Source organism: Amblyraja radiata, chromosome 11 (genome assembly GCF_010909765.2).
Source record: "Amblyraja radiata isolate CabotCenter1 chromosome 11, sAmbRad1.1.pri, whole genome shotgun sequence".
In the NCBI taxonomy this organism is placed as follows: Eukaryota; Metazoa; Chordata; class Chondrichthyes; order Rajiformes; family Rajidae; genus Amblyraja; species Amblyraja radiata.
In genome coordinates, this window is record NC_045966.1 from 8,593,109 (window position 1) to 8,620,351 (window position 27,243).

A 27,243-nucleotide genomic window follows, 5' to 3' on the forward strand; every position below is an offset into this window, starting at 1 on the left:
CTGCTTTTTCTAGATCATTCAATTTATACAGTGCTGGTGTTAATTGGAAAACTGGGAAGCACATGTGCTTTTTCCATGATATTTGTCTACGTCTCCGAACTGTATCCAACCCCATTGAGAAACACTGGTTTTGGAGTGTGTTCAATGGCTTGCCGAACTGGCAGCATTATTGCACCTTACATTGTTTTACTAGGTAAGGCAACAATGACACCTCTTGATATTTAGTTTTTTTTAATATAGAGATATAATACGGAAACAGGCCCTTCAGCCCACCAAGTCCGCACCAACCAGCGATCCCCATATACTAACACTATCCTACACACATAATTTACAATTTAGCAAAGCCAATTAACCTACAAACCTTTACGTCTTTGGAGTATGGGAACAAATATGGCGGGACTGTCATATGAGGAAACATTGAAAAGACTAGGCTTGTATTCACTGGAGTTTAGAAGGACGAGGGGGGGGGGCCTTATAGAAACATATAAAATTATAAAAGGACTGGACAAGCTAGATGCAGGAAAAATGTTCCCAATGTTGGGAGAGTCCAGAACCAGGGGCCACAGTCTTAGAATAAAGGGGAGGCCATTTAAGACTGAGGTGAAAAAAAACTTTTTCACCCAGAAAGTTGTGAATTTGTGGAATTCCCTGCAATGGAGGCCCAATCACTGGATAGATTTAAGAGAGAGTTAGATAGAGCTCTAGGGGCTAGTGGAATCAAGGGATATGGGGAGAAGGCAGGCACAGGTTATTGATTGGGGACGATCAGCCATGATCACAATGAATGGCGGTGCTTGCTCGAAGGGCCGAATGGCATCCTCCTGCACCTATTATCTATGTTTCTAAATCAAAGATCTCTGAGAGAACCCACGCAGGTCACGGCGAGAATGTACAAACTCCACAGTGATAGCATCCATAGTCAGGATCTAACCCGTGTCTCTGGCGCTGTGAGGCAGCAACTCTACTGATGCGCCACCGTGCTGCCCTATTCTTGTCGAATATGAGGATTTTTGACACTATCCCAACATAGGTCACAGGTAGATAAGGTAGTAAAGAAAACTGATTTCTCTAACTTCAAGTAACCCTTGCTTGCCCTCTCTCTCTGTTCCTCCCCCAACCTGGTGTTCTGACTAGCTTCACTGTCTTTCTGATTAACTTGATGCGGAAGCGGAGTTCACGCTAAGTTCGCGCGTGACATCATTTAAGCATATAAATCAAATCAAGACGCTGCGTATGACGTCAAGACGTTGTGTACGACAGCAATGCGCCGGCGTGCGTACGCGGGTCGACAAGCCGTTGGCGCGCGAAGATTTCGGTCACTGCAGGAATTTTGGAGCCCCGCGCGATGTCGGGACCAGCCTCGCACAACTCCCTACCCCTCCGCGCTTCTAAGTAGGGCCGACCCCGCACAGCCATCGGTGCCCGTACGCCTCAAGCGACCACGTGGTCGCGTAATTTGCGAGCCAAGGTCGCGTAAGTGGGACAGGCCTTTAACTTAGTTGTCAGCAGATCCAATTTTCTGTTACAACAATGGGTGCACGAAAACATAATCAATGAAGTTCTGGAAACTTGGGTGTAATCACTGCAGCATTCCTTGTCTCTACTCTTATGGGCCTGTCCCACTTGGGCTATTTGTCAGCGGACTGTTGGCGAATGTCAAGTTGCTGGCAATCGCCTGAAAAACCGGCAACTGGAACGGCGACTGTCGGAGTGGAACACACACACAAACACATTGCTTCCTTCTCCAGTCCATTGTGCAGGCGGGGGACAGGGCAAGTGGGGGGAGCACTGTCTAAAAAAATCACATGGTGCAAAGCCAAGGTGAAACAGACACACACCGCGATGAACAGGAAGGTTGGCGCTGTAAAAAGATGGCTAAAGCACAGTGTACAGTAAGTCCTTTAAGAGTGGGGGGAGAGGGGGGGGGGGAGAGGGGGAAGAAGGAGTGGGGACAACTTTTAAGAAGCCAGAGATACACGGCTGTGAAGCTCGGCGGACATTTAACATTACCGGTCGGTTATCCTTGGTTCTGAAAACTACTGCTCACCTTTTTTCCAAATGAGCCAATGAAATTCGGTCAGCCCACGAGAATCTTCGACCTCCTGGCAACCCACTAGGACCTCCTGGCAACCCACCTACGGCTCGAGAATTCTCGCTACTCTCCATGGCGGCTTCATTCTAGTCACCGCTAATTTTTCAGCTTGTTGAAAAATTCACGGCGACCATAATGAGGCCGCGACTAGTTCTCAGAATGCGGGAACTCCTCACGACCATGAAGGCGACTCCCCGGCAACCACCTGTGAACATGTGGCGACTGCATAGTCTCCTGCAGTCACCTAAAAAGTCTCCTAAGTGGGACAGGCCCATTAGGCTTTGTCTGCGGTTCCCTATCACCACATTAGCAAAATCCAGATCCTATTTACTAGTTCTCAGCACTCACTATTCTTTCCCCTGCAACATGCAGTCTCAAGCAGATGATTATTCATGAATTGTCTCAATCACGTATTGTGTCAATCATATGTTGGCTTAATCATGTATTGTCTTTCCGCTGAATGGTTAGCACGCGATAAAAACTTTTCACTGTACCTCGATACACATGACAATAACCTAAACTCAAACATAAAATGTTTCTCATCTCCCCACCAAGAAAATATATCAGAGTAATCAGATCAGGAACAATGAAAATAACCCAGACCTGAAATTGGAAATGACTTGTGTACGGTATGAATATCAACATCTCTAAACCTCAAGTAACCCTTGCTTACCCGCTTTCTTCATCCCTCCACCTTCACAGTTCTCCGGCCAGTCTGACTGTCCCCAGATTACATTTTAATTTCACCTTCTCCCAGCTGACAATGATCTATTCTACATGTTCCTTGATTTTCTTCTCTTTTGATTTTCACATCTTAACCTTCCTTACCTCTGTGTCTCCCTCTCCCGTGACTCTCAGTCTGAAGAAGGGCCTCGACCCGAAATTTCACCCATTCCTTCTATCCAGAGATGCTGCCTGTCCCACAGAGCATTTTTTGTCTATCTTGGAAATGTCTTAAATATACATTATTGAAGTACATTTGATTTCACATTGATCTCGGTTGCATGAAATACTTAGGCTTTTTCTATTATTTTGTTGATTTTTCACTTGTAGGTAAATGTATGCTTTCTTTTCACAGGTATTTATCAAGAGAACCTACCGTTTATTGTGATGGGGGTGTTGATGGTGTTCTCAGCAATTGTGGTCTTGTTTCTGCCAGAAACGTTCAAAATTCCTCTTCCAGATACAATTGACCAAATGCAAAATATTAAATGGTAAGTCAATGTGGTCGTTTTCATTTTCTCCCTTTCTTAAGAATAACATGCCCGAAATGACAGCACCTTTACTGTAGATCATAAGATCATGTGATCGGAGTAGAATTAGGCCATAACTCTCCTAACCCCATTCTCCTGCCTTCTTCCCATAACTTCTGATATCCTAAAGGGACTGTCCCACTTTCACGACCTAATTCACGACCTTTTTTACTCGTGGACATTTTTCATCATGCTAGAAAAACGCCCCGACCTACTTGATGCCACGAGTACCTACGACTAGCATCACGCCTACCTACGACCTACCTATGACCTCCTACGACCTCATGACGACCATGCTGCGAGTATGAGTCAAGGGCAAACTCGGCAGAGGTCGTGAATTAGGTCGTGAAAGTGGAACAGGCCCTTTACTAATCAAGAATCTATCTCTGCCTTAAATATATCCATTGACTTGGCCTCCACAGTCGTCTGTGGCAAAGAATTCCACAGATTCACCACCCTCTGACTAAAGAAATTCCTCCTCATCACCTTCCTAAAACAACGTCCTTTAATTCTGAGACTATAACCTTTACACCTAGACTCTCCCACTAGTGGAAACATCCTCTCCACGTCCACTCCATCCAAGCCTTTCATTATTCTGTACGTTTCAAAGAGATCCAGACTCATTCTTCTGAACTCCAGCAAGTACAGGCCCAGTGCTGTCAAACCCTTATCATATGTCAACCTACTCATTCCTGGGATCTTTCTTGTAAACTTCCTCTGGACCCTCTCCAGAGCTAGCACATCCTTCCTCATATATGGTGCCCAAAATTGCTCACAATATTCTAAATGCGGCCTGATCAGCACTTTACAGAGCATCAGCATTACATTCCTATTTTTGTATATAAGCCCCCAAGAAACAAATGTTAACATTGCGTTTGCTTTCTTCACCACTGATTCTACTTGTAGATTAACTTTTTGGGAATCCTGCACCAGCACTCCTAATTCCCTTTGCACCTACGATTACTGGATTCTCTCCCCATTCAGAAAATAATCTATGCCTTTATTCCTTTTACCAAAATGCATGACTCCACACTTTGCTAAATGCTCTGCCACTTCTCTACCCACTCTCCCAACCTGTCCAATTCCTTCTGCAGAGTCCCTGCTTTCGCTACACTACCTTCCCCTCCACCTATTTCCGTGTCATCCGCAAACTTGGCCACAAAGCCTACAATCCCCTCATTCAAATCATTAATATAAAATGTGGAGCAGTAGCCACAGCACTGAGCCCTGCGGAACTCCACAAGTCACTGGCAGCCATCCAGAAAAATCCCCCTTTATTGCCACTCTTTGCCTTCTGCCATCCAGCCAACCTGATATCCATGCCAGTATCTGCCCTATGATATCATGGGCTCACATCTTCCTTAGCAGCCTCCCATGTTGCAACTTTCTGAAAATCTAGGTATACAACATCTACTGACTCTCCTTTGTCTGTCCTGCTATTCACTTCTTCAAAGAATTCCAGCAAATTTGTCAGGTAAGACCTCCCCTTCATAAAGTACTCCATAACCCCATCCTTTATAATGGGCTCTAAAATCTTACTAACCACTGAAGTCAGACAAACTGGCCTATATTTACCCCTATTCTGCTTTGCTCCCTTCTTGTGCAGCATGGTTATATTGGCAATTTTCCAATCATCTCAAACCACTCCTGACTAGTGATTCTTGAAATATCACTATCATTGCCTCCACAATCTTTAAAGCCACCTCTTTCAGAACTATAGGGTGCAATCTATCTGGTCCAGGTGACATCCACCTTCAGCCCTTTCACTTTTCCAAGCATCTTCTCTCTAGTAATAGCCACTCCACTAATTTCCACCCCCGACTTGAATTTCAGGCACGTTGCTGGTGTCTTCCACTGTGAGGACTGATGCAAAAACGTCATTCAATTCCTCTGCCATTTCATTATTCCCCATTATCACTTCTCCTGCATCATTTTCCAGCGGTTCAATGTCCACTCTTGCCTCTTTCTTACACTTTATATAACTGAAGAAACTCTTGCTACCTTATTTTATATATTTGGTTAGCTTACCTTAAATCTTTTTTCCCGTATTGCCTTTTTAGCTGCCTTCTGTTGTTCTTTAAAAGTTTCTCAATCCTTTGGCTTCCCACTAATCTTTGCAATGTTACGTATTATTATTATTGTTGTTGTTATTATTATTATTATTATTATTATTATTATTATTATTATTATTATTATTATTATTATTATTATTATTATTATTATTATTATTATTATTATTATTATTGTTATTATTATTAAACTTTATTTCAGACAAGAGACGACATTACATTAAATACATTGTATATAAAAGCACCATAAAATACATATAAAAGCTTAGTATATCTATATAACTAAAAGTCTGATTTTGGATGTGTATTTATTTGTGTGTGTGTGTGTGTGTGTTTGTGTATAATCACATCTTCTCGAAAAATCTACGCCGTAACGATAAAATATTGACATATTCCGGTAGAGATTTTTCCCGTGGAGTCCAAAATCGCCCTATCTGCAAATTTCATGCTTTATTTCTCGAGTTATTACTGAAAATGTTCAAAAATCTGACAATACTTTGAATCTGAACGAGATGGTCTCACTGATGACGTCACTGATGACCTCCTCTCCCTCAATCACCCCACTCTCCCTCCTCACCTTCACAGGACGGGGATGAAGTTGTACTTGAGGCAGAAGCTGTCGGGGGCGGGGAGGGGGGGGCGAGCATCCTGGAGCCAGAGGCAAAAGATGTCGATCTGAAATGAAATTCTGGAAAGGCCCCAACTGCGCAGGCGCGACTGAGGACCCGTCGGGTGCCCTTTGTGACGCTAGTAAAGACGTGCACAGGAACTCTCCCCCAACTGCGCAAGCATGGGTGGGAGCGCTATTTTTAGTTAATATTTTAAAAACCTTAATAACTTTTAATATATACCGTCGATCTGAACAAAACTTGCTTCAATTGCAGCACAGGACAATGGTGAGTATGGGGAGTAAAATCGTAGCCCTATCGTGTACCATTTTTGGGCATTATTCCACCACTCACCCATAGCCCCCAAATGTGCAGGGGCGTATCCCCAACACTGCCTCCTCCCCTCTTGCTTTCAGGACTTTAAAAAATAATGTAATCGCCCTACTTCACCTCCTGTTTAGGTAAAAACTTGCTAGGACTGAATGTTCCTCGATTGCAACTTTGTATGCAACTTTGTTGCATGCTGGGCCAGCGAAGATTTAGCTGTTAAATTATTCTTGAATTTTTAAAGTAAAAAATTACAAATAATGTGAAATATAACATCAATCTGAACAAAACTTTATAGGAACGACCACGGGACAAAGGTGAGTAAAGTGGTGCAAAAATATTTGTGCTACCGTGTACCATTTTGGCGTAGGTCTCAGATCACATACACGCGCATAGATAGATAGATAGATAGAAACAAGATGAGACTTTTAATAATATACTAGACCAAGTGCAGACCCGTTGGGTCTGCTCCCCCAACGCAGCCATTCCCTACCCGTAGCCCCCACGGGAGACGTGGTCCTCCAACTCAAGCCGTTCAGGACTCAGCAGTGCGGCTGTTTTTAAATGGCGTCTTTGAGGCGAGATGTGGGCGCCAGCAGCCGTTATGGCCACTGGCCAGCTGGAGGCGACAAAATGAGTGTGGGGGGGGGGGGGGGGGGAGAAGGATTTTATTAAAAAATGTGTACATAAACACGACAAAATTTAATGAGGAGTGGATACTTGGAATGAAAAGTGAAATCTCTACCGAAATGGAAAAAATGTCGGTGTTTCTGGGTCTGGCGTTGGCGTAACGACGAATCAAAGGCTGGCAACCACAAGTCAGGCAGAAACACAGCCAGCCAGCCAGCAGCCACAGAGTTTTAATATTATATAGATATAGATAGATATAGATAGATAGATAGATAGATGGGGCAGGTCCTATCACGAAATTAAAGAAAACAAATGACAGGTAAATGGATAGTCTGAAGAAGGGTCTCAACCCGAAATGTCATCTATCCCTTTTCTCCGGAGGTGCTGTCTGACCTGCTGAGTCACTCCAGATTTTTGTGTCAATCTTCGGAACATAGATAGGGCGGACTTAGAGGGATTTGGGCCAAATGCAGGCATGTGGGACTCGTGTAGATGGGACATGTTAATTGATGTGGGCAAGTTGAGCTGAAAGGCATGTTTCCACACTGTATGACACTATGACTATCTATCACTATAACTATACAACATAGAAAAGATAGAAACATAGAAAACATAGAAACCAGAGCATCTCATCATTTGCTTGTTTTAGTTATTTGATTGTATAATTCTCTCAAGTAATGCACGGGATGGTTTGGTAAAAACTTGCCAGCAATCTGTGTCACAACAATGCATTGTTGCAGCCCATGATGATAAACTCTGGAACTGAACTTTGTTGAATTAAAACTAACCTGACTTGAAATAAATGATACATTTGGACAGTGTTACTAGAAAAGTTTTCTGTATACTTGTATGTTCTTGGTTCATGACTTATTTTGTTCAAATACAGGTGTCCAGGTTTTCAGTCTGATTCAACTCAAACCAGAGTAAACAGAGTGGAGATTTCCAACGAGGAAATGCTTTGAGCACAGATCTTCACCAGCAGCCAAGCGACTGTGGAATTCATTGCCGTTTGGGTCGGACACCACCTCTTCAGGAGTGGCAACACCAGAAGTGGCAACTTCTTCTGTTAAGATACAGAATGAAACCGAGAAACCTGGTGATTACAATGAAATGATCAGATTTTCTGAACGGAATAGGATTTGATGATTCTTCCAAAGTTTCACGAAACCAAATTACTGGACCTTTCTCTAAGACGTTATTTAAAAAAAGACATCAACTTTTTACGTCTTCCTTACATTCTATTACTTTATATTCCTTGGATATTTTCCTCTTTGTAGAGCAATTTATCTATATAATTAAAACTCAAATCTTGACCACTTCCTGTTTGCACTGCATATTGATTTTAGAAAAAACGCTACCACTTACGGTTGTGATTTTTGGCCATCTTACTCAGAATCCCCCACTGCTGCACAGGACAAGATACAAGATACAAGATGCATTTATTTGTCACATGTGCCAGATGGCACAGTGAAATGTGATTGCTATACAGCTATACAATAAAAATAAAGAACAGAACACACGATAGAGTCCAACATAAAACATCCCCAGAGTCAAAGTTTCCCACTGTGAGGGAAGGCACCAAAGTCAGTCTCTTCCTCTAATATTCCCCGATGTTCAGGCCCGCTCGCCGGGGTGATGTAAGTCCGACGTCGGGGCTGGGGCACATCCTCAGCAGCCTGGACATCAGAGTCGGCCGCAGGCCGCGTTGGGCGGAAATGCAATGCTGGTGGCCCGCGGCAAAGGGCCCCAGGACTCCGCGATGACAGTCAGCACCGGCCACGCTGGAAGCTCTCCCAAACCACAGCTCCACGATGTTGGAGCAGCGGCCCAATGCTCCGGAGCTCCAAACGACGATCCAGGTAGGCATCGCCCCGCTCCGCGGTGAATCCAGCGCTGCGCAGCTCTGGTCCGGTTCCCGGTCTCCGGCAGGAAAGGCTGCTCCGATCCAGGTGGTAGGCCGCGAGGAAGGGGGCGAGGACGCGACTCAGAGAAATAGTCGCGTCCCGCCAGGAAGCGGCTGGGAAACAGTTTTCCCCTTACACTGCCCCCCTCCCCCACATAGAAAAGTTAGTTTCCCCCAAAAACAGACTTTAAACTAACTAAAAATGTAAAAAAAGATTGAAAAGACAAACAGGTTGTTGGCAGAGGCTGCCATCAGTGTGGCGCCCCAAGAGCATTTTTCCCATCGATTAAAAATAAAAGACTTATTAATGTTTGAAAAATGTTGAGATTCTCTCTCCTGTCAATGAAGGTCACACCCCTTCAGGTGGGGGAGAGACTATAAAGCCCGGAAGTGTGGACTGCCTCTCTGCAAGATGGGGAAGCGAGAGGTCACAACTCTCAGTGTGAGCTGTGAATAACACTGAACACATGTCTACTAAACTGTTAGTGGTCTTACAGACCTGTGAGTGCCCTTAACATAGTTTGAAAAAGTAGTTTGAAAATGTGGTTTGAAAATGCAAAAGTGGGTTGGTTTGAAAATGCAAAAGTGGGTTGGTTTGAAAATGCAGAAGTGGTGTTGCCTTTGCCTCATTGAAAAGTGGTTGTGCCTTCTATATAATCTTGACCACATCCTGTTTGCGCTCTATATTGATTTTAGAAAAAACGCTAAAACGTACGGCTGTGATTTTTGGCCACCTTACTCTATGTAGACCAAGTCTGCGCTGACCAGCGATCACCCTATACACGAACACAATCGTACACATTAGGGATATTTTACCATTTTTACCTAAGCTAAATAACCTGTCTTGGAAGGGGGGAGGGGACTGGAGCACCAAGAGAAAACCCATGGGATCATGGGGAGAAGGTACAGACAGTACCCGTAGTCAGGATCGAACCCGGGTCGCTGGCGCTGTAAGGCAGCAACTCTACTACTGCGCCACTGTGCTGCCACATTAAAGACAGGAGAGGCAGGCAGAGAGCGCAGGGGTCTCCTGTGACTATCTCCCCCTCAAACGAGTCTACTGTTTTGGATACTGTCAGGGGTGATGACCTCTCAGGGCAAATAGCAGCAGCTAGAACACTGGCCATACCACTGCCTCCATTGAACAGCAGAGGAGGCCTAAGTCGAGTCGAGTGATAGTGAAAGGAAACTATGGTCAGGTTTACGGAAATGAGGTTCTGTGGCTGCAAGCAAGTCTCCAGGATGGTGTGTTGCGTCCCTGGTGCCAGAGTCAATGATGTCCCCGAGTGGCAAAGGACATTCTGAGAGGAGAGGATGAGCAGTCAGAGGTCATCATCCATATTGATGATCCATATTAATCCACATTGATCCAACGATGTAGGTAGGAAAAGAGATGAGGTCCTACAAAGAGAATTTGCAGCCATTTTAACCGCATTTGAAACTAGAGGCTTCAGTCAGGAGTGGGTCGCAGCTCCCCCCAGCTGACGGGACCTGTTCTCACTCTCTTTGAAGCCCGCCGCAGCGAGTGGGCAAACGCGGAGCCAACCCATAATATGAGTGGGAGCATTTTCTTAGTCAGACTTTGTCGACAGTTGGGGTGGGGGATCTGGGAGAGAGAGAGAGAGCTGGCGATGCCACACAGATGGAACAGTTTAATAATGACCCATTAAAATCTGCCCTTCGACCACTTGGCAACCTTGGCTGATCTGATCTGACAGCCCTCTCGCTAGCTCGCTGCGTGCCCGATCCTAACGCAGAACCTCCATAAAACCTTTGGGCTTCGGGTAACACCTGCACAAAGAGCCTCAGCTAACAAGGGCTGGCGAACTGTGCTGGTCAACGTGCACTGGGCGAGGTGGCTAGGGGAAACACAACGCAACCACCGCAAACTTGGAACAGCACAGATCCTCCACTCAATCTATCCAAAACTAAACGGCAGGCATTTCGCAGTTAAATGTCTTTTATCAGATTGGCAGCTCCTTCACAGGGCCAACCCTGTTCTCAGTTTTCCTCAGAGATGATTCGTTGCCTTAACGGTACATTCAAACCGCCTGTAGGTAAAGCATCAGCCCACAACACACTGATACAGTCGCTGCCTGACTCAGATTAAGTATATTTTTACACATAAATTATGAATAAAGGTAAGAAAATGTTTCAAACACAAGTAATATTTTTTATTCCAGTAGCAAAATGAAAATAATAAATGAATTAAATGAAAATAATAAATTCTTTATCTTTTTGAATATCTCATAATTGCAGATTCATGAACTGAACTAGAACTGGGACTGTGTAAGTAGTGTGTGAACAGCAGAACAAGAAAGGAAGCTATTGAGTTGACAGAATTCTAGATATATTCCTTGATAGAATAGTTAACAATTTAGACACCGCTTATACAGCGATGCGTTCAGTTTTTTAAAATCCCAAATGACCTTTGACAAATTCCATGATTCCTTGCATTTATCGAGATACCGAACTTGCTTATTCATCCACCTTATTACGAATGCTCCTCACATTAAGGCACAAAGCTTTCAGGTTTGTTTTTCTCATCTCCTTTCAACCTTTTGCTTCTGTCCTCCTTTTATGGCCCTCTGTCTCCTTGCATTGGTTCCCATCCCCCTAGTCAGGTGATCATTTATTTATTGCACCCATTCATTGCATCTATTCACCTGTCACTCACTTTGTGCTGCCCCTCCTCTCTTCCAGATTTCTCCTCCTTCCCACCACAATCAGCCTGAAGAAGGTCCCTAGCCCGAATTGTCACCTATCCAAGTTCTCCATAGATGCCGCCGGGACCCGTTGAGTTACTCCAGCACTTTGTGTCTGTTTTTATGAACCAGCATCTGCAGTTCCTTGTATCTGCCGGTCCATTTCAATGTTCCCTCTCAGCTCATCTCCACCTAGACACATAATAATGAATCTTGTTCTGCAACATAGCCCAAAGTGCAAAACTGAAATTATTGTGCTTGAGATCTTAACCTGTAACTTTATTCAACCTTACTTTTTCTGTTTAACACCTATCCTGGCAGTTCTAACAATGTCATCGATGATGAGACTCGAATCCACGAATAGTTTATCTTTTTCGGAATTGTTCAATGTTTTGCGTGATCGGATATCATCCATCCATCGTATTAACTCTGGTTTGCTCATAGGAGATGAGGAAGAATGTCTTTAGTCAGAGGGTGGTGAATCTGTGGAATTCATTGCCACATTGAAATTGACAGATTCTTGATTAAACATAATCATAATCAAAATCATAATCATAATAATACTTTAATGGACAAGTATGTTTTGCAACATACGAGGAATTTCATTTGCCATACAGCCATACCAATAAAAAGCAACAGAACACATAAAATACATTTTAACATAAACATCCACCACAGTGACTCCTCCACATTCCTCACTGTGATGGAAGGCGAAAAAAAGTTCAATCTCTTCCCTTCTTTGTTCTCCTGTGGTCGGGGGCCTCGAGCCTTCTGTTGACAGGGTGATCTTGCCTCCCATAGCCGGCGGTCGGGCCCTCCGCGTCGGGGCGATCAAGCTCCTGCATCGGGGCGATGTCAGCTCCACCACGCCGAGCGATTGGACCCTGGGTTAGGGCTGGTCCAAATCTAATGCGTCGTTTGGAGCTTCCTGACATCGGTCTCTACCCGAGACGGCGAGCACCTCGATGGTGAAATCGCAGGCCGCGGTTAGAGTGTCGATCCCAGGCAAGGGATTGGCTCTGATGGTAAGTCCAAGTCCCCGCGGTGGGGCTCAAAGCTCGAGCAAGGCCTCCAGCTCCATGATGTTAGGCTGCTGAGCGACCAGAGATACGATCCGGAGAACAATCGCATCTCCAGCAAGGTAAGAGATTGAAAAATAGTTTCCCGACCCCTTCCCCACCCCCCACATAAAACAAACCAGAGACCATTAACTTTTAAAACACACTAAAAATAACAAAAAAAGACAAAAATACAGACAGACTGTTGGCAAGGCTGCCATGGTGCGGTGACCCCTGGTGGATTAGTCAGAGTGTCAGCTGTTATGGCGAGAAGGCAGGAGAATGGGGTTGAGAGGGAAAGAAAGATCAGCCATGATTGAATGGCGGAGTAGACTTGATGGACCAAATGGCCTAATATGACATGAACTTGCTCCCTCTTTCTACTCTGCCTAATCTGCTAAATGTTTCCTGCATGCCTCTTTGTCTCCTCTCTCGCTAACTACCCTCATTCAGATAGAACGGTGGCGCAGCATAGCGTTGCTGCCTTACAGTGCCAGAGACCCAGGTTCCTGACTACGGGTGCTGTCTGTACGGAGTATGCACGCTCTCGCCGTGACCCATGTGGGATTTCTCTGGGTGCTCTGGTTTCCTCCCACACTCCAAAGACGTGCAGGTTTGTGGGATAATTGGTTTCAGTAAAATTGTAAATTGTCCCGAAGGGCTGTTCTTGCGCTGTACAGTTCTATGTTGCAGTTGTTAGAACATAGTGTAACACAGCGCAGGGACAGGCCATTCGGCCCACAATATCTATGCTGGAATGTCCTGACATAATGTCAGTGATACGTCTTCCTGTGTTGATAATTAGAAGCATAATTTCTCTCGGTCTGTGTCTACAGCACAACTGAGATCTTTCAGCATGTTGTTATTTTGATCATATTTCCAGCGTGTTTATTATAATTTTCATACACCATTGGATTATGAAGTTTAACTAAATTCCATTAGAGGGTGCCATAGTCCATTCAATTCAAAAATTGTTTTCAATTTGTTGCCACACTTCTAACAATAATAATAAATACTTTATTGATTCCCTCAGGGAAATTCAGATGTCCAGCAGCCAACAACCAACAAACCCACACATTCAGAACGAAAGCAATCAAAAAATACATAAAACGCGATATGGACAATACATGAAAGCAATAAATACTGAAAAAGACCCAATAATTAACTATTAAAAATGCAAAGCATCCCCATACAGCCTAGCGGTCAGTATTATAAAATCTAATGGCTGCAGGGGTGAAGGATCTCCTGAACCGCTCCGTTCTACAGCGCAGGGAGAGGAGCCGGTTGTTGTTCCTTGTGTTCTTTTGACCCTCCAGAATTTCATGGAGGGGTTGCCCGGAGTTGTCGAGGATGACCTGCACCTTGCTCCTCATACTCCTCTCAAGCATATCTACCTAAGAGTCCACTCTCCCCCCCAGCACGGAGCTAGCTCGTTTTACCAGCTTGTCCAACTCCTTGCTGCTTTTAGCACTGATGTTGTTACCCCAGCAGTTCAATAATCACAGGAGGGATATGGATTATATGCAGGCTGATACGAGATGGTTTTGGTATCCGGTGGCATGGTGGCGCAGCGGTAGAGTTGCTGCCTTACAGCACCAGAGACCGGGGTTCAATCCTGATTAACGGCGCTATCTGTACGGAGTTTGTACGTTCTCCCTCTGACCACGTGGACTTTCTCCGGGTGCTCCGGTTTCCTCCCACACTCCAAAGACGTACAGATTTATAGGTTAATTGCCTCTAGTACATGGGATAGTGCGAGTGTACGGGGTGATTGCTGGTCGGCACGGACTCGATGGGACGAAGGGCCTGTTTCCACGCTGTATGACTCTATGACTCTAAGTGGCAAAAGAGTGTAAACTTTTCTGCGTTTTGATTGTAAACTTCCCCTTTAAATGCAGCCATGACGGGACCTATTCCTGCTCTAGAGGGGGAAGTACACGTGTCCACCCACTCATCATTCTGGGCACGATTTATGGGGAAAGGAAGTGGGAGGAGTGACCCTAAGTCACCATGCTTATGACCCAGTTGACCTTAACGTCACATCACCCTCATGTTGCGGAATTGCGTCGAGCCAAGCCGTCTGTTCAGTGGTGGCTACAGAGATACCACACACTCGTCAATTAACACGAGCAATAGCTTCACGACTCAAAAAGTTGTAAATGCAGCCAGCCTGCTCAATAGTACAATGTTAATCTCTGTGGGTTCAGCTACTAGTGCAGAGTTCTCACTTGCAACAGAAATTTGCAAAGGTTATCAAGTGTTGTGCCATTGCCTGGAGACGTGCAGATCACAGGCTGCTGGTGGAAAAATAATACTTGGTCGGTGTCCAAAAAGCAAGCTGTCTGAAAGACATGTGACTTACAGGAATTGGATAAACCCTGGACTGTGACCAGTATCGCTTGTTATTGTTTAATACAAAACTTTAACACTGCAGATAGACACAAAATGCTGGAGTAACTCAGAGGGTCAGGCAGATCTCTGGAGATCACAGATAGGTGACGGTTCGGCTCGGGACCCTTCTTCAGACTCAGACTAAGAAGGGTCACGACACAAACCATTGCCTATTTCTTTTCTCCAGAGATGCTGCCTGACCCGTTAAGTTACTCCAGCATTTTGTGCCTATCTTCAGTTTAAACCAGCATCTGCAGTTCCTTCCTACACACACCAGAGATGCTGCCTACCTGAGTTACTCCAGCACTTTGTGTCTTTTTTTTGCAATTCTGCAAATCTGCAGTTCCTTATGTCTTGCTTTTCAAGGACAACTTTTTCAGACAGGGGGTGGTGGGTATATGGAACGAGCTGCCAGAGGAAGTATTTGAGGCAGCTAGTTATAACAGCATTTGAGAGATACTTGGGCAGGTACATGGATAGGAAAGGTTTAGAGGGATATGGGCCAAATGCAGGCAAAAGGGATTGTCTTAGATGGGATATCATGGTAAACATGGATGAGTTGGGCTGAAGAGCCGGTTTCCATGGCGTCTGACTATATGACATTTCCAATTATTTATTTTTAAATTATTGATTGATGGTTAATCTTAAAAAGTATTTTACAATAATTTTGTAATGCTGTGATCAACCCGACCTCGGGTGATCACAGAGGGAGAGGACTGAACTTTCTGATGCCTTTCCCCACAGTGGACATTTTTTATTCTGTTGTGGGGGACGTTTGTGTTGAATTATACAATATGTTGTGTCATTTTTCTTAATTTTAATTTTTGTACGGAACTGTACGGAAGCTTAATTATTTTTTTTCTATGTAAAGCACTTTGGTCTCAACGCGAGTTGATTTAAACGTGCTATATAAATAAATTTACTTTACTTTACTTTTACTAATGATAAATACAAATGCAGAGAAGAATTAAGATGATGTTGCCGGGTCTCAAGGGCTTGAGCCACAGGGAGATGTGGAGCCAGGCTAGGATTCTATTCCTTGGAGTGCAGGAGGATGAGGGGTGATCTTATAAAGGTGTACAAAATCATGAGAGGAATAGTTTGGGTAGACACACAGAGTCTCTTGTCCAGAGTAGGGGAATCGAAAACCAGAGGACATAGGTTTAAGGTGAGGTGGTAAAGATTTAATAGGAACCTGAGGGGTAGCTTTTTCACACAAGGGGTGGTTGGTGTACGGAACGAGCTGCCGGAGTAGGTAGTAGGGGGCAGGTACTATCGCAGTGTTTCAGAAGCATTTGGATAGGTACATGGATAGGACAGGTTTGGAGGGAGATGGGCCAAATTCACGCAGGTGGGACTAGTGTAGATGGGGTGGGTTTGGCGGTGTGGGCAAGTTGGGCCGATGGGCCTGTTTCCACGCTGTATCACTCTATGACTAAGTGGCAAAGGAGCTTAAAGTTTGCTGTGTAATGATTGTAAACTTCCCTTTTATGCCTCTTATTCCAGATTTAGTACCCATGGTGGCGCAGATGCATTGACAGGTTAACATTAACTTAATCATATTCTTCTGTTGGTAAAACAATTCTCATATAGTTTTCCAGATAAAGGATTGGTACCGTGCAGGTGTTTATTCTTTTAAAATTTGTGGAATGTGCCCAATCCAGTTTACCTTTAATTGTCTTACTGGAAAAGGCATGCCCAGGTATTACGGTAATATCGCAAAAATAACAAATGCATTTAGTTTCGTTTAAAGATTCAGCGCGGAAAACAGGCCAATGATTTTAATCATTGTGATTGTGAAAAGATGTAGTCCAAGTACAAATTAGTCCAAGGATAGGTTTTGACACCCAAATGTCATCAGTCCATCCCCTCCACAGATGGTACCTGACCCATTATGTTCCTCCAGCACTTTTTTACTATCTATATTTAACCATTCCTGAAGCCCCTTGGTTCATTTCATATCTCACATTCTTTTTTTAAATTTGCAAACTTTGTGAACATGGTTTGTGTTATAATAATTATACCTCGAATTTAAAAAAAACAGAGAAACATATAAAATTGGTGCAGGAGTAGGCCATTCGGCCCTTCGAGCCTGCACCGCCATTCAATATGATCATGGCTGATTTCCAAGATATCAGTGGGACAGTCTAGGACCAGAGGTCATAACCTCAGAATTAAAGGACGTTCCTTTAGAAAGGGATATAGGGAGAAAGCAGGAACGGGGTACTGATTGGGGATGATCAGCCATGATCACATTGAATGGCGGTGCTAGCTTGAAGGGCCGAATGGCCTACTCCTGCACCTATTGTTTATTGTCTATTGAGATGAGGTTTCTATAGTCAGAGGGTGGTGAGTTTGGAGAATTCATTGCCATAGAGGCCAAGTTAATTGATATTTTTAAGGCTGAGATAGACTGATTCTTGATTAGTAAGGGTGTCAGGGGTTATGGGGAGAAGGCAGGAGAATGGGGTTAGGAGGGAGAGATAGATGAGGCATGACTGAATGGCGGAGTAGACTTGATGGACTGAGTAGCCTAATTCTGCTCTATTCGCTTATGAACTTATGCTCCTCATAGTCAATTAAAGTTCAAGCAACAGAAGGCTTTGCAACCTACAGGAATGGTGGCTCCAGGGGTGGGAAACTGAAAGAATGAAGAAACGATTTTAAGTTTCCAAGTACGTTCCTATTCCTAAGAGGTGACTGTCAAGAAAGCCAACAATATTTACCGAGTTTTCAAAGTAAACAAGAATGGTGGTCAGATATTGAAAGAACACTTGTGAGTTCCTAAATAAAACATTTCTTATGAGATTCTTATTCCAATTCTTGTTCTTAAAATATGTTTTCCTAATGGGCGGCCTATCCATGTTCTCCAGAGATGCAGCCTGACCCGTCGATTTATTCTGGCACTTTGAGTCTTTTTTTTTGTAAACTGGCATGTGCAGTTTCTTGTTTCTTCATCTTGATCTATTCCTGGACATGAATTATATGTGGGGGTGGGTAGCGAGGGCACAGTGGTGGTGGGACACATACCCTCAACATTGACTTGGCCCCAACACATACGCTCAGCCAGTCCAACCACATTTCAACATGCCCACAGTTATCTGCCACCTACTAGATTGTTTTTTACCAGTTACAGTGCATTGAGAGTGCATACCAGGCTAGGTTCATGAAACGCACTGAAGGTCAAATACAGGCATATCTAAAATATTGTTCGATCCCTGACTTACTTAGTAAGTCTAACTTAATCAGAGGGTGGTGAATTAGTGGAATTCATTTCCACAGACGGCTGTGGAGGCCAGGTCAATGGATATTTTTAAGGTGGCGATTGACAGAGTCAAGAGTGTTTTATTGTCATGTATCCCATCCCAGATAGAACAATGAAATTCTTGATTAGTGCGGGTGTCGGGGTTATGGGGGGAAGGCAGGAAAATGGGGTTGAGAGGGAAAATTAGATCAGCAATGATTGAATGGCGGAGTAGACCTGATGGGCTGAATGGCCTAATTATGCTCCTAGAACTAGCCCTTAAGTTGTGCCAAATCTGACCGCTCCAATATAGTCCCTATGTTATGAATAGAATCATCAACATTCTTGAAAAAACAACCTTAGAAAATTATGAGCGCCTTAGATAGGGTAGACAGTCAGAACCTAGAGGGCACAGCTTTGAGGTGAGAGAGGCAAGGTTTAAAGAAGAGGTACAATGCCCTTCTTGGGCATTCGAGCTGCCAAACATTGCCGTTTCCTTTACTAAACTTTAGGAGTTAATGCTTTTTAAATGGTACATTTTAGCAAGAGCGTTCTTTAAAAGTACTTAATTGGCTGCAAAGCAAATTGATTATTACACGTATGCAAGTCTTTCTATATTGACAAAAAGCAGAAATAGTGGCATATTTCACTTCCATAATTTGTTTGCTGTCTTGATTTTTGCAATCCATCACACGCTGAACAAAATTAATATACTTTTCATGGTAAGCTTCTTCTTTTCCACAGATACTAGTATGACCCTTAAACCATAAAACTAGTTTGCACTGAAAGCATTAATGAAGAGGTAGTGGGAATATGGAACGAGCTGCCAGAGGACGTAGTTGAGGCAGATGCTATAACAGCATTTAAAAGACACTTGGAGAGGTACAAAGGTTTAGAGAGTTATGGAACAAATATAGGCAGATGGGACTAGCTTAGATGGGACATCTTGGTCAGCATGGATGGGTTGGGTCAAGGAGCCTGTTTACGTGCTGTATGACTCTATGATTATATGACTAGCAACAGCAATGTGGATTTAAAGGCCCTGTTTCTATGCGACTTGACTTTATGACCAAACACAAAACATTTTCTCCTATAACCAGTTTACATGATTCAGTCATATAATTAAACCTGAGGCAGATAAACAATGTTAAAAGGACAATGCTTGTCTGAGCACAATGAAAGCAGAAATAATGAGAGGTCAGGAATAGTTTCTATTTGATCTTATTTAGTCTACTTTTCTCAATGCTTATCAATATTTCCAATATTGGAAATGAATTGTGTGCGTAGTGAAGAATTTGAGTTCAGTTTAGAGATACAGCATGGAAACAGGCCCATCGGCCCACCAAGTCCCCGTACACTTGCACTATCCTACACACTTGGGACAATTTACAATATTTACCAAAGCCAATTAACCTACAAACCTGGACGTCTTTGGAATGTGGGAGGAAACTGGAGCACCCAGAGAAAACCAATGCAGTCACAGGGAGAACGTACAAACTCCGTACAGACTGCTCCCGTAGTCAGGATCGAACCCGGGTCTCAGGCACTGTGAGACAGCAACTCTATCTCTGCGCCACCGTGCCGCCCTAGAATTGGAATTGAGTGAAGTACTGGAATTGTGATTCCATCAACCCTATCAATGTTTGATTTGGATGACGTCTGCAGTGCAAGCATATTTGTCCAGCATTAGTCTTTGTCTATTTTTACTGTCAGACACAATAACTAATTACCTGTTATTTCCAAATAGTAAAATAAAAGCAAGATAAGGTTAATGTGACCTGGTGAAAAATCTCTTTCAACATACCAAGCAAGTTTGATCACATTTTTTAATCAGCTGAAAACAACGTTCTCCTGACATCAGATGTCGCTGGATGACATACAGTATAACACAATGCACCTCCGCCCCTCAGGCACATTGCCTTTGACTGGAGATCATTACTTAGAAAGGATAGATTTCTTGAAAGTTCAAATGCAATCTTCCTATTTACATGAAAAATGTAACTTAGTTTAGAGAAACAGAGCGGAAACAGGCCCTTCGGCCCAACGAGTCCGCGTCGACCAGTGATCCCCGCACACTAACACTATCCTACACAATAGGCACAACTTACAATTTCATCAAAGCCAATTAACCTACAAACCTGTATGTCTTTGGAGTGTGAGAGGAAACCAAAGCACCCGGGGAAAACCCATGCGGTCACAGAGAGATCGTGCAAACTCTGTACAGACAGCACCCGTAGTCAGGATTGAACCTGGGTCTCTGGCGCTGCAAGGCAGCAACTCTACTGCTGCTCCAATGTGCCTACTTCGTGTAACTCTTCCCACAACCCAGCACCCAAGTATACCTTCTGCAGGTGACACCCAATATTGTTATGATTCCTTATATCACAACAGGCAACATGATTCACTGCCACATTTCTATGTATAGGTTGAAATATGTGACTGCTGGAGGAATTGAATGTATAGAGGACATGCTTGAATCTTGAAGGAGCAAAGATTGAGGGCGGTACAGTGGTGGCAACCTCTCAATATCCTTTAATGTCAGTTCAATTTAGTTTATTGTCACATGAACCAAAGTACAGTGAAAAGCTTCTGTTGCGTGCGATCCAGTCAGCAGAAAGGCAATACATGATTACAATCGAGCCATTTACAGTGTATAGATACATGATAAGGGAATAACATTTTGTGCAGGTTAAAGCCAGTAAATTCTGATCACAGATAGCCCTGTTAATACTGGCCAAATTAAAGACACCATAAAATGGAGGATCCCTGCACTTGTCAGAATTGCTTAACCCTTGCCAGCTGAAATTTACAGGCTTTGGATGGCGCCAGCCAGTCTAGGCTCAGACTGGTATGCAGGATGGTGAGGGATCCAGGTGTTCTCCTTGCTTCTCCTAAATTGATAAAATGTATAGCAGTTTTGCAAACAAACCTTAATGCATCATTTTGATTAGATCGCTGCAAAAGCATTGTAAATAGTATAAATAATGTTGCGAGACAGTCATCCTGTTGGTTGATGATTGGTCGAACTGTTGAGCCTTGGAGTAACCGTTTGAATCTCAGGGCACATGTTTCAATGTTTATTCTTGTTTACTTCCTTCTAGAACTTTCTTTCAAATACATTGTATTAGTCACTGTATTATTGGGTTAGGGAAATGTCTATCATATACTGTTATTATTAATATGTTTAATTGGTTTATAAAGAGACCACCCCCATATGGTTCGGCCCCTCAAGGTTGGGAGACCTATAAAAGACCGCTCCCACGAGGTCCTGTGTCGATCTTCTGGGAGAACGCTTAGGACTGCGTGACCTTTTGGAGTGTCTCTGCTTGCACGAGGCTAGAAGGGCTTTGCCAATCAGATACAAGGATCGAACCCTGGTGGTTAGGTATAGTAATGCCGCTGTCCCACTTATGCCCCTGTCCCACTTTGGAAACCTGAACGGAAACCTCTGGAGACTTTGCGCCCCACCCAAGGTTTCCGTGCGGTTCCCAGAGGTTCCCGGAGGTTTTTGTCAGTCTCCCTAATGGTCGAAAGTGGTTTCCGCTTCTTCTATGTTCCGGCGATTATTTCAAAAAATTCAAAACCGGCCGCGACTAAAAATAGGTTGCCGTTTTAAAAATCGTTAATTTTTTAGTTGAAGCCGGTTGCGATGCTAGTTGAAGGTGGTTGCCGGAGGTTGCAGGTAGTGGAAGGTAAGACCTTTTTCTCACCCAGTTTTATTCCACCGGGGAGTTGGTATTTTCCAGCCCCAGAGGCTTGGCTTCGATCCTGACTGTGGGTGCTGTCTGTACGGAATTTGTACGTTCTCCCTGTGACCTCCGGGTGCTCCAGTTTCCTCTCACATTCTTAAACATGTACAGATTTGTAGGCTAATTGGCTTCTGTAACTTGCATCTCCTTGGTAGGATGTGAAACTGGGATGACTTAGTACTAGTGAACCGGTGATCGCTGGTTGGCGCAGACTCCATGGGCTGAAGGGCCTATTTCCACCCTGTATCTCTAAACTAAACATAAGTTCTGGATTTGGAACCAACTGTCTGGCATTCTGATGCTCTTACCACTTAGAGTCGTAGAGTCTTACAGGGTAGAAACAGGCCCTTCGGCCCAACTTTCTCACTGACTGACATGTCCCATCTACACTAGTCACACCTGCTTGCATTTGGGCCATATCCCTCCAAACCACTTATCCATGCACCTGTCTAAGTGTTTCTTCAACATTGTATTAGTCCCTGCCTGAACTACCTCATCTGGCAGCTCGTTCTATACACCTACCACTCTTTGCGTGGTACTCTGGGAACCAACTCTGTGTACACTTGGGAAATTGTTGCAACTATAGGGTGATTTCACGAAAGGTCACTGGATCATAGATCCTCACCCACGTGACCGCAAAATCCAACTGGGGTACAAGCGTCACTTCCGGTACATGTTATTGATGCTGAAAACGCGCACTTTCACACCCGTTAAAAACCGCGAAAACGGCCCGTTTTTGAGCTGTAAATAACTGTGCCAGTCGGGGTGACCGTGAGACACAGTTATCTTACTTTACAGTCCAGACGATAGATAAAAACAAAGGTAAATACAAGAGGGAGCTGAAGGGGCAACAACAGCGGAAGTGGTTAGCGGACATTCGCCGTGGAGATATAAAGATCGAAAATATCGGGAATTATCGCATTTGCTCGCTGCATTTCATCAAAAGTAAGGCATTATTGACGTTTTATCTTTATTCATTTGTTATATGAAAAGTTTTAAAAGTGAAAAATCCGTCAGTAAAATTGCAAAATCGCCCATGGTTCTCAGGTGGGTTTTAACATGCAAAATGAAAACACTTCTGAAGCTACATTTACCATTTAAATAATCGTAAACTATCAATGCGTTTTGAAATAAATTTTACTCAGATGCAAGCTAAGGAATGGGATAATTGTCAGCTGTTAATTGGACAAAATCAGGACATTTTATTATTATTATCCAATTAACAGCTGACAATTATCCCATTCCTTAGTTTGCATCTGAGTAAAATTTATTTCAAAACGCATTGATAGTTTACGATTATTTAAATGGTAAATGTAGCTTCAGAAGCGTTTTCATTTTGCATGTTAAAACCCACCTGAGAAACATGGGCGATTTTGCAATTTTAATGATGGATTTTTCACTTTTTTAAACTTTTCATATAACAAATGAATAAAGATAAAACGTCAATAATGCCTTACTTTTGATGAAATGCAGCGAGCAAACGCGATAATTCCCGATATTTTCGATCTTTATATCTCCACGGCGAATGTCCGCTAACCACTTCCGCTGTTGTTGCCCCTTTTCCGCTGTTGTTGCCCCTTCAGCTCCCTCTTGTATTTACCTTCGTTTTTATCTATCTTCTGGACTGTAAAGTAAGATAACTGTGTCTCACGGTCACCCCGACAGGCACAGTTATTTACAGCTCAAAAACGGGCCGTTTTCGCGGTTTTTAACGGGTGTGAAAGTACGTGTTTTCAGCATCAATAACATGTACCGGAAGTGACGCTTGTACCCCAGTTGGATTTTGCGGTCACGTGGGTGAGGATCTATGATCCAGTGACCTTTCGTGAAATCACCCTATATGCTTGACGTTTCCTTAGGTAGCCAAATGCATTCAAAACAAAATAGCCAGATCAGTCCTCATAGTCAGTTTCAAGAAGCTATCAAATGCCAGTACTTAAAAAAAAAAAAAATTAATGGTGTAGCATTCATCATATTTTGATTCAAATCTGGTGGGTATTAAGTTATTTAGCCAGACAGAGATGAAAGTTCAAAAGCTGCACAAGGACTTTCCATATTAACAGCATAGGCTGGCATACTGAATCAGTTCATTCTCATTCCAGGGGTGATCTGTACCCATTCTTGTAGGACTAATGTCTTGGCAAAGAATCTTGAATTCAAACGTTGCCAATCTCCAGTAGGTTATTGCTTGCCAAAGAATAGCTCTTGGAAACCATAAGGGAGCAGTGTTGCAAGAACTATGTTATTGCAGGTCACGCACCACTTCAGAAACAAGTTCCACAAAGACAACAGAAACTGCTAAAGAAATCATTAAACCAGATTTTCATGTCACTGAATCTAGAATAAATTCAAAGTAAAAATGCAATGTAATTCAACAATGTTTATCTGAAGTTAAAAAAAAGTTTGTAGAAATTGGGCAAAATACAAAAGGGCGGCACAGTGGCGCAGGGATAGAGACCAGGGTCCGATCCTGACTACAGGATCTGTACAGAGTTTGTACGTCCTCCCCGTGACCTGTCTGGGATTTCTCTGGGTGCTCCGGTTTCTTCCCACACTCCAAAGATGTACAGGTTTGTAGGTTAATTGGCTTGGTAAAATTGTAAATTGTCCCTGATGTATGTGGGATGATGTTAGTGTGGGGATCACTGGTCGGCGCGGACTCAGTGGGGTGAGGGGCCTGTTTCCACGCTGTACCTCCAAACAAAACTAAACTAAACTCTTGCTGCACCCTTACTTCAAGAGTCAAGAAAGTTTAATTGTCATATCAATTAAAAACGAACAATTGCAGTCAGCGTAATTTTGCTGGTATTTGTTAGGAGCTGGCAAAAGTTGACTGGTGTAGATTGATTGCGAGCAATAGGACGTCTCGCAGGTGGGAGGCATTTAAAATCATTGAAGTGTGAGTTCAAGGACTGCATGTTCCTGTTAGGGTGAAGGGAATGGCACGTAGGAGTAAGGAGCCATGGATGATAAGAGATATTGTAGCCCTAGTCTGAAAACAGAAAGAAGCATGGGTCAGACACAAGATCGAACCCATGTCTCTAATGCCCCTGTCCCACTTAGGAAACCTGAACGGAAACCTCTGGAGACTTTGGGCCCCACCCAAGGTTTCCATGTGGTTCCCGGAGGTTTTTGTCAGTCTCCGTACCTGCTTCCACTACCTGCAACCTCCGGCAACCACCTGCAACCGCACGGAAACCTTGGGTGGGGCGCAAAGTCTCCAGAGGTCTCCGTTCAGGTTTCCTAAGTGGGACAGGGGCATAAGGCAGCAACTCTAACGCTGCGCCAAAAAGATGCCAGCAATTGCAGGCTGTCACTGACAATAATAGATTACCAACTTTTAACAACTTCTCCTTTGACTCCTCCCACTTCCTCCAAGTCCAAGGCGTAGCTATGGGCACTGGCACGGGCCACAGCTGTGCCTGCCTCTTTGTAGTGTACGTTGAACAATCCCTGTTCCAGGCGTACACTGGCCATATTCCCGATCTCTATCTCCGTTACATTGATGACTGCATCGGTGCTACCTCCTGCACACATGCAGAACTCCTGGACTTCATCAACTTCACCACCAATTTTCATCCTGCACATAAATTTACTTGGACCATCTCCAACACCTCCCTCCCCTTTCTTGATCTCACAGTCTCCATCACAGGAAATAGACTATTGACTGAGGTATATTACAGACCCACCGACTCGCACAACTACCTCGACTTCTTCCCACCCTGCTTCCTGCAAAGACTCTATCCCCTACTCTCAATTCCTCCGTCTACGCCGCATCTGCGCCAAAGATGAGGTGTTCCATTCCAGGACATCCGAGATGTCCTCATTCTTTAGGGAACATGGATTCCCCTCTCCCATCATAGATGAGGCCCTCACTCGTGTCCCCTCGGTACCCCGCAGCTCCGCCCTTGATCCCCCTCCTGCTAGTCGCAACAGAGACAGGGTCCTTAACTTCCACCCAATCAGCCATCGCATACAACACATAATCCTCCGAAATTTCCGACACGTACAACGGGACCCCACCACTAGCCACATTTTCCCATCGCCATCCCTTTCCACCTTCTGCAGAAACCGTTCCCTCTGCAACTCCCTGGTTAACTCATCCCTTCCCACCCAAACCACCTTCTCCAGGAACCTTCCCCGGCAACTGCAGAAGATGCAACACCTGTCCCTTTACCTCCTCCCTCGACTCTGTCCAGCGACCCCAACAGTCCTTTTAGGTTAGGCAGAGGTTCACTTGCACCTCCTCCAACCTCATCCACTGCATCCGTTGTTCAAGATGTGGACTCTTATACATCGGCGAGACCAAATGTAGACTGGGCGATCGTTTCGCTGAACACCTTCGCTCAGCCAGCATGAACCAACCTGATCTCCCGGTTGCTGAACACTTTAACTCTCCTTCCCATTCCAACACAGACCTTTCTGTCCCAGGTTTCCTCCGTCGTCAGAGTGGGGCAAAACGCAAATTGGAGGAACTGCATCTCATATTTCGCTTCCAGTCCAGTGGTGGGAATATTAATTTATTTCACTACAGGTAGCCCCGGCATTCCCTCTCTCTCACTATCCCTCTCCTTCTGCTGAAGCAAAGCAAGAATTTCATTGTCCTATCTGGGACACATGACAATAAACTCTCTTGAATCTTGAAACCCACCCAAGTTGCACTAGCTTCTAATTTTCACCCGACAAGCAGTTTACAATGTGTTCAAAAGGGAACTGCAGATGCTGGAATATCGAAGGTACACAAAATTGCTGGAGGAACTCAGCGGGTGCAGCAGCATCTATGGAGCGAAGGAAATAGGCGACGTTTCGGGCCGAAACCTGGCCTGTTTCCTTTGGCATTGTTACTTGTTTGCATATCTTTTATTCATTGTTCTTTATCTCTCCACATCACAGTCTATATCTCTCGTTTCCCTTATCCCTTTGAAGAAGGGTCTCGACCTGAAACGTCACACATTCCTTCGTTCCAGAGATGCTGCCTGTCCCGTTGAGATACTCCAGCTTTATGTGTCTATCTTCGACAACAATAGATTGTCTGTTGCCAGATTCTATAAATGGAGAGGAAAAGACTACAAAAAGTAGTAAACACTGCCCAGTCCATCATCGGCTCTGACCTTCCTTCCATCGAGGGGATTTATCGCAGTCGCTGCCTCAAAAAGGCTGGCAGTATCATCAAAGACCCACACCACCCTGGCCACACACTCATCTCCCTGCTAC

General features: G+C 44.1%; 1 protein-coding gene across 2 annotated transcripts in view; it reads left to right on the forward strand.

Moving 5' to 3' along the window:
- Positions 1–8,226, forward strand: part of LOC116978253 (solute carrier family 22 member 4-like) — a 267,313-nt gene extending 259,087 nt beyond the window's left edge. Inside the window, exons 9-11 of one of the 2 annotated variants that reach the window (XM_033029254.1) lie at positions 14–193; positions 3,171–3,306; positions 7,866–8,226. In XM_033029254.1, coding sequence (XP_032885145.1) covers positions 14–193; positions 3,171–3,306; positions 7,866–7,941 — 392 coding nt within the window. In that variant the 3' untranslated portion in view covers positions 7,942–8,226. The remainder of the gene's footprint in view (positions 1–13; positions 194–3,170; positions 3,307–7,865) is intronic. The other variant, XM_033029255.1, reaches the window with a different exon arrangement.
- The last annotated feature ends 19,017 nt before the right edge of the window (positions 8,227–27,243 follow it).